The sequence below is a fragment of the Moschus berezovskii genome, chromosome 9 (genome assembly GCF_049115385.1).
Source record: "Moschus berezovskii isolate FMDL1 chromosome 9, NW_MosBer_1.0, whole genome shotgun sequence".
Classification (NCBI taxonomy): domain Eukaryota; kingdom Metazoa; phylum Chordata; class Mammalia; order Artiodactyla; family Moschidae; genus Moschus; species Moschus berezovskii.
Window position 1 is genome coordinate 76,645,486 of NC_142468.1, and position 8,685 is coordinate 76,654,170.

Here is an 8,685-nt window from a genome sequence, read left to right on the forward strand (position 1 = left end):
TTATCATTTTTTACCAGAATTTGTCTAATTACTGGATGTTTTAGTTCAGTCTAAGTAGATGTGATTTGGCTACTGATCGTCTCATTTGACCCCGTAGAACAGAAAGATGGGATATATTATTTCTCCTTTTAAGATTAAAAGATTTTAAAACACTAAATGACTTGCCCAAGGTTATACAGTTACCAAACTATAGAAATAGTCACTTATATTAAATAGAACATCTTCAAATAATATTCATGATATTATATAAAATCTTGGAGTATTAAAGGAAAATAAAAATTTCTATGATCTAATTTAACTATTCCATTTAATTTATAAGATACTGTATGGGTGAAGATTTGTGCAATTGAATAAAATTTTACATAATCCTCAATTCTACTGTCAATTAAATATTTCTTATTCTTCTGCCTGATCCACATTTTTTAAAACTCGTAGTAATGGTAACAATATATTGTATTAAAATATAGAAAACAATACATTATCAGAAACCACATTGTCATATTTGAACTTTCATCTTGGCAAGGGTGGTATTAAGGAGATTAATTTTAGAGCACAAAGTCATTCCATATCTATCAGAATGAGTTAAAAACAGACAAAACATGTGAGAGAATGTGTGATTGAGTGACTAATGTGTGATTGAGACTGAGTAAATTTCAGAGGATAGTATTCAGGAGAAAAGGCCTAGCACTGAAGACCAAGTGAAGAATTTTCAGTCTGTAGAAAATCCACTCTAAGTGAAAATTTAGGAAGCACCTACCATACTCCCTCTACCATGGAATGAGAAAAACAATCTATTATCTCAGAACTAATGGAAAGACAGGCATGGAACACGATGAAATAGAATACATATAGAGAAGAAAGTGAAAAGGATTTAACACTGAAAGAATTTGGGCAAAAAGAGGGAAAAGAAAGAGAATGACAAGAAAGGAAGCAAGGAGGACGGGAAAGCAAGAGATCTAACAAGGAAGAGAAATTGCAGGAAAAAATAAAAGAATAAAATGGAAACTAAAAGAAGCTAAAGAAAATATAAATATAAAAAGAATAATTGAGAAAATGAATGTATTAAGGTAGAATTGACAGGAAGAGAATGGGAAATTATAGAAAAACAAGAACAGGAAATAAATGGGGAAAGATTAAAGAGTGAGATGCCAGGGTGGTAATCAGGTCCCCAGAGGAGAGCTGATCTGACAGCAGCTGGAAGCTAGGCATGCTCAGTATTGCTTGTGGATGGAAGCTGCGGGTCTGCACTCTGAGAAAAAGGGAAAAGAGATAGACATCTCTACCCGTGCATCTTCAGTGCCAGATGTGTTTTTGTACCAGTTGAAATAACAAGGAATACTAGAGATGATGAGAGCATTCAGATCTCTATCTTAGCCTACGCTGACAGTACATCTTTGCTTTATAGGATTAGGACAAAAGCTTGTCCCTCTAAGATCCACTGTTTGGGGCTTTTTTTTTTTCCAGAATGCTTTTTTTAAAATTTAATTTCTTGTTTTAATTGTTAGAAAATTATCCAAAGAAATACAGTAGCAATTTATTATGTATATATATATGTTTATAGCATATTAAAGAATATGAAAACAAGAGCATAAAGCATGGAGGGAGAAATTACAAATATGATACTTGAAGCCATTACTTTCCATGTATAGTATGATGGTATTATTTGAATTTGAACCATGGTACCTTAAAGATGTATATTTTTAAATTATATTTGCCTCTTTGTTTTTAATTGAAACATATATGTACAATATTATATTAGTTTCAGGTATTCTACATAGTGATTTGACATTTGCATACATTATGAAATGATCACCACAGTAAGTCTAGCAGAATGCTTTTTTTTTAGTCACCCAAGGCACATGTGTCCTTTATCTCTGTGATGAGCACAACTTGAGAATCCCTGGAATAGAAGGTATGTACATGAGAATAGGAGAAGAGTAGTGAATTTAAAATATTAAGTGGTATAGATTTTCATTTGTTAATAACAAATAGGAAGTAGAGGTGGATGATGGAAAATAAAAGCAAAGGTGGAGTGGAAGAGCTTGTAACTCATAGTGATCCCTCTGTCCTGGAACTATTAACCCAAAGAAATAACCTTGAGCACCTGAAATGCACAAAACTTAAGAGCAGATAGAGGGAGCTGTAGACTTACTTTCCTAAGAACAGGTTTCTACAGGGAGAATGAGGAATGAATGTGGAGACAAATCAGTGTTTAAGTGGATAAAAGAAAGAAAGAAGCTCCTAAACTAATCTGAAGGTCACCAAAGGTACTTTTTTCCTATTTAAATTTTCTTAGACTCACAATGTGTGAATATGTATTTTTATGCACAAATATGTGCCCATGAGTTATGGTTTGGTTGGTTTAGTCCCTAAGTCGTGTCCAACTCTTGCGACCCCACAGACTGTACCTGCCAGGCTCCTCTGTCCATAGGATTCTCCAGGCAAGAATATGGGAGTGGGTTGACATTTCCTTCAGGGGATCTTCCCGACCCAGGAATCGAACTCAGGTCTGCATTGCGGGCAGATTCTTTACTGCTTAAGCTATGAGGGAAGCCCACCCCTGAGTTATAAACACCTTTTTTGTCACACTTGGCTGCTCCTTACAAATTTTACTAATCACACAGAACACATGTTCTGATGTTTCTTAATAAGTGTGCCTAAAATACTGGTGGATTGTCTGAATTTCCCATGAGTTCCCTATACAGACTTGTTAAAGCTGATCTTCCTTTACTCTTTCCTTTTCTTTTTTCCTCTTTCTAGGGATACTAGTAATAATTATGTCAAATTTCAATTAGAAATTTTTTCCTCTCTACTCTTCTCTGCCACACTAAATAGTACTTAAAGAAATCTGGAGAAGGAAATGACAACCCACTCCAGTATTCTTGCTGGGAAAATCCCATGGACAGAGAAGCCTGGCAGGCTACAGTCCACGGTGTCACAAAGAGTCAGACACAACTAGAGCGATTGAGCACAGTACAAATAATACTTATTGAGATACAAAAAGCATATCATAAATTTACCATTTAGACCGTATTATTCAGTGCTAAGTGTATTTAATGAGCTATGCAAGCATCAACATGATATAATTTTAGAACATTCTGTCACTCCCCATGAAATCTCTTACTCATTAACAGTCACACTAATCCCATTCCTATTTCTTGGCAACCTCTCTTCTACTTTCTATATCTACAGATTTGCCTTGTCTGGACATTTTGCATAAATTGAATTAAACAATATGTGGCCCTTTGTGACTGGCTCCTCTTATATAGCATAATGGTTTTGAGTTATATGCATGTTGTAACATACATCAGTACTCCATTCCTTTTCATTGTTAAATTGCATTCCACTGTATGCATAGCATTTTTGAAAATCAACATTGTGTGCAATTAAAAATCAAGGGAAATATTGCTATATGTCACATTATAATATTTTGTTATAGTCAACAACCTTTCTTCTTTTACATCATTCTTCTCAACAAATATGCACAAATATCACATCTATGAATATTTACTTACAGAATGTTTCTACAACTATAGCAATGTAAAACTTAGAAATCAATCACAAATACTTTTAAAAATTCAAAGCATGATTTATAATAATATATGGAGAAGTTCCACTGTTTTTATGCACCCTAATGGATTATCTTGTTTATCCACTGAGATGAGCATATTCCATTTTGGAGACCACTATATAGACTAAACCTTCATTCTGGATGTCATGAACAGAATTCTTTACATCAGATTATAGCCCACAAGGACGAAGCATTTACATAAGCAAATAGCAATTATTTAAGCACCTAAATGAAATCATACAAGTTGATAGTAGTAACTTTATTGCCTGGAAAGTCCCATGGACAGAGGAGCCTGGTGGGCTGCAGTCCATGGGGTTGCAAAGAATCAGACACAACTGAGCACACACACACAATCTGTTTAAACTGAGGAACACATACCTTTTCTCCCCTATGACTTACTAATTAGAATAAAAAAGAAAAGTCATTGTAAATTTAAGAATCTTAACTGAAATTGCTCTATTTATCTCATCTGTTAAATGATATATTAGACTACATGTTCTATATGGTCATTTCCAGATCTAGCTTTGATTTTATTAGTTGAGATAGTCAAGATATTTTATATATTCTAATAAGGTTTACATTACAAGAAAATATTTGTGGGAATAGCATTTGGCTATCATCCTGAGATCTGAGGGAAAAGTAGACTGTGGATATATATGGTGAGCAAGTAAGACCAGACTAGTATTCATTAGAATTTAAGAACAGGGTGTGGAACACATGCAGGATTGGGGACCAGTCAGAGGTGTAAGTCAGGGAATGTGTGCTTAGTTGCTCAGTCATGTCTGACTCTTTGTGACCCCATGGGTTGAAGCTCCTCTGTCCATGGAATTATCCAGGCAAGAAGCTGGAGTGGGTTGCCATTACCTCCTCCAGGGGATCTTTCTGATCCAGGGATCAAACTTGCATCTCCTGTATTTCCTGCATTGGCAGGTGAATTCTTTAGCACTCAGTCACCTGGGATGCCCCAACTAGGGGAATACCTTTGAGTTAGGTGTAACGTAGTGGACTTGCTGAGATCCAGGTGACTAAATGGAGTAAGGTTGCACAAGGGCACCAAAGCAAAACACTGTGATGGAACTAATAAGGCACAAATTCTGAAAACAAGGTACACAGCTGCAAATCAGGAACTGGGGATTCTGCAGGAACTGGAGGAAAGAAGCATCTGCAAAATATCTTTGCTCTGTGGAGATGAAGAAGGGGACCAAAACTCAGCACCTAACCTAAGCATTAGAGACAGTGCACCACTGACAGCAACAAGAGCAACAGCAACCTGACAACCTTAATAGTGACCAGTGTCGCTTTGATCAGGAGTCTTCTAGCATGCTTCAAGCAAAATAGCTTAGGAACACAATTATACAGAAACACACGCTTAAATAGGAATGCAAGTGTGGCCATAAGATCAGTGTCTTGGAGAATCAGGAAAATGAAAGGTAGAAAATTTAACTGAAAACACAGGAGACCTATGATGCAAAAACTGCATTCAGCTGGCAAGGTGCTGGATGTGGGAAATATCATTTTTATTTGGAGCAGAGCTAGGGGATAGATGAAAAGGTGGGTATAACAGATGGTATTCTGCTCTTGGTTATTCCTCAGACTGAGCAGTGATGGAGAGGGAGAACAGCACTGCGGTGACAGCGTTCATCCTACCTGGTCTGACCCAGTCTCAAGATGTTCAACTCCTGGTTTTCACACTAGTCTTAATTTTCTACCTCATCATCCTCCCTGGAAATTTCCCCATCATCCTCACCATCAGGTCATACCCCGGCCTCACGGCCCCCCTCTACTTCTTCCTGGGCAACCTGGCCTTCCTGGAGGCATCCTACTCCTTCATTGTGGCTCCCAGGATGCTGGTGGACTTCCTCTCTGAGAAGACGGTGATCTCCTATAGAGGCTGCATCACTCAGCTCTTCTTCTTGCACTTTCTTGGGGCAGGGGAGATGTTCCTTCTTGTTGTGATGGCTTTTGACCGCTACATTGCCATCTGTCGTCCTTTACACTATTCAACTATCATGAACCCTAGAGCCTGCTATGCCTTGCTGTTGGCTCTGTGGCTTGGGGGATTTACTCATTCCATTGTTCAAGGGGCTCTTATTATCCACTTGCCCTTCTGTGGTCCAAACCGACTGGACAACTTCTTCTGCGACGTGCCACAGGTCATCAAGCTGGCCTGCACTGACACCTTTGTGGTGGAGCTCCTGACGGTCTCCAACAGTGGCCTGCTCACCCTGCTGTGCTTTCTGGGGCTTCTGGCCTCCTATGCAGTCATCCTCTGCCGTGTAAAGGGGCACTCCTCTGAAGGGAAGAGCAAGGCTCTTTCCACATGCACCACACACATTATCATCGTGTTTCTCATGTTTGGACCTGCCATCTTCATCTACACCCGCCCCTTCAGAGCCTTCCCAGCTGACAAAGTGGTTTCTCTCTTTCACACTGTAATCTTTCCTTTGATGAACCCTGTGATTTATACCCTTCGCAATCAGGAAGTAAAAGCTTCCATGAAGAAGTTGTTGAGTTATTACATGGTTTGCTGAATGCAATGGAAAGACTGGAAAACCAAGGAAGGGAGTAAGTTCATTTGGAATTAAATAAGTTATTTATTCATTAACACACCGAATCAATCAATCATTTAGCAAATTATGTATTTATTAAACACTTTCCAGTTTCAGGCATTATTCTAAGTATACGGATGGGACAGATAAGATTCCAGATCTGCTGTATTTGAGTGGATAAAGACAGGTTATACTATTAAACTGAGAAAAAGACACAATGTCTGAAAGAGATAATGCTCTGAAGTTAATTAAAAATAATGGCATGTTAGAGTTTGACTGAGAGATGGTAGTTACTTTATTTTTGTTTGTTAAGCAAGATATTGAGTGGTATTTAGCTGATATCCAGATGATTTGAAAGAAACAACCATGCAATAACCATGGGAACTGAATATTCTAGGCAGAGAGGATGACTAATACAAGGACACAAAGATCTTATAAGCTTGATACACTTGAAAATCATAAAGAAAAATGGCTGTAGCACAGTTAGTGTGAAAGTGACAGAAGTTGAAGCTAGAGAGATTGGTACAAGAAAATCATATATTTTAGGTGATAAAAAGATGTTCAATATATTCAAATTTCAAAGAGAGGCCAAAAAAGGTATTAAGTAAAAGAGTGACTAATGTTTCATATTTGATTTAAAGCAGGATTCTCGAGATTCTAAATAAAGGGTTTTGCATAGTAAAATATCATTAAGTACAAAGTATCATGCTGCTACATAATTTTAATGGACACTTAAAGATGTAGTTGTTTGTTCCTAATTTGGTGGAGTGAGGTAAAGAAAGTTGTTATATCCTATGGAAAATGGTCATGAAAGAGTTTAACTTCAGATTTCAAAATTTTGGAGAGTTTTGTGGTTATTCATAATGGCAATTTTTTAAATCTTAGAAAGGAATTTGAGTTCACTCAAAAATCTTTTCACTTAATACAATAATGATAGGTATTTTGTATACAGTATATTTGGTATATTATTATTTGGTTACAGATAACTAAACTTTTCTGGTTATTTTTTAAATAAGGTAATATAAGGCATTAAGTGCTTACAAAATCATGGAAAGTGCTGTAAAGGTATATTTGGTATGGTACTCAGTGATAACCCAAAAACATTGCCAACAAATTGGTATATAAAACAAGTTACTGTCCTCATAGCAATTATAAAGCTGGGGGATATAGAAGCAGATTGTCAATTATGTTGATACGTGTAAAAAAGTACATACTGAAAATTGACTGTACAAAAAATAGTAGATATCTCATGAGACTTATATGTATGACATATGTGTATAATGTATAAATTCATGCCAATAGTGCAAAATGAAAGATCACTTATATTTAATGATATTATTGATATGACTACATTAAAATTTGCTTTCTTGCCAGATGTTTTGTATTACTCTATTTTTTCTGCTTTCTTTTGGTTTAATTGAAAAAGGAGAAGAAATGAGGGCTTCCCTGGCAGCTCAGATGGTAAAGAATCTGCCTGCAATGTGGGAGAATGCGTTCGATCCCTGGGTGGGGAAGATCCTCTACAGAAAGAAATGGTAACCCACTCCAGTATTCTTGCCTGGAGAATGCCATGGACCGAGAAGGCTGGGGCCTAGAAGGCTACTGTCCATGGAGTTGCAAAGAGTCAGACTGAGTGACTAACACACACACACACAAGGAAATGAATTCTCTCCTATAGCTTACAGAAAGAAATGCAACTCTGCCAACACTATGAATTTAACACAATGAGAGTGCATCAGACTTCTGACCTAAAAATTGTAAGATAATAAATTATGGCATTTTAAGTCACTAAGTTTGTGGTAATTTTTCATAGCAGCAGAGGTAAACCAGCACATCACAGTTTAATTAAACAATAACATATTAGCATACTTTTATTTCTCTGTCCTTTTACTTTTAATCTAAGTATTAGATTATTTTAACGATGGCTTTAACGATGGCTTCTTGTCTGCAAGAAGACATATTTTACCAATATGACAATCTCTGTGTTTAATTGGGTTATTAAGCCATTTATATATATCATGATTACAAGTACAGTTTGGTTAAAACTGACAAAACTCTCTATTTTATATTTGTTTCACCCATTTTTTCTGATTTTGTCCTTTTTCTTTTGGGGGATATATTTAAGTATTTTCCATTATTAATTTATATATATTCATATTAATAATGTTGACATAGTTATATTTTTCCTGTGGTTTTTAGTGGTTATTTAGGGTTATAAATATATACTGTACATCTTTAGTTCAGTTCAGTCCAGTTAATTCACTCAGTCACGTCTGACTCTTTGCGACCCCATGAACCTCAGCAAGCCAGGCATATCTGTCCATCACCAACTCCCAGAGTCACAGAAACCCATGTCCATTGAGTCAGTGATGCCATCCAACCATCTCATCCTCTGTCGCCCCCTTCTCCACCTGCCCTCAATCTTTCCCAGAATCAGGGTCTTTTCAAATGAATCAGCTCTTCAAATCAGGTCGCCAAAGAAATGGAGTTTCAGCTTCAACATCAGTCCTAGCAATAAACACCTGAGACTAATCTCCTTTAGAATGGACTGGTTGGATCTCCTTG

General features: G+C 36.7%; 1 protein-coding gene across 1 annotated transcript; it reads left to right on the forward strand.

Annotated features, from left to right (window-relative positions):
• Positions 1 to 4,991: 4,991 nt before the first annotated feature.
• LOC148776495 (olfactory receptor 4N5-like) lies at positions 4,992 to 6,102 on the forward strand. The gene has a single exon (XM_088840312.1). The coding sequence runs from the start codon at positions 5,176 to 5,178 to the stop codon at positions 6,100 to 6,102; it is 927 nt and encodes a 308-aa protein (XP_088696438.1). The 5' UTR covers positions 4,992 to 5,175.
• The last annotated feature ends 2,583 nt before the right edge of the window (positions 6,103 to 8,685 follow it).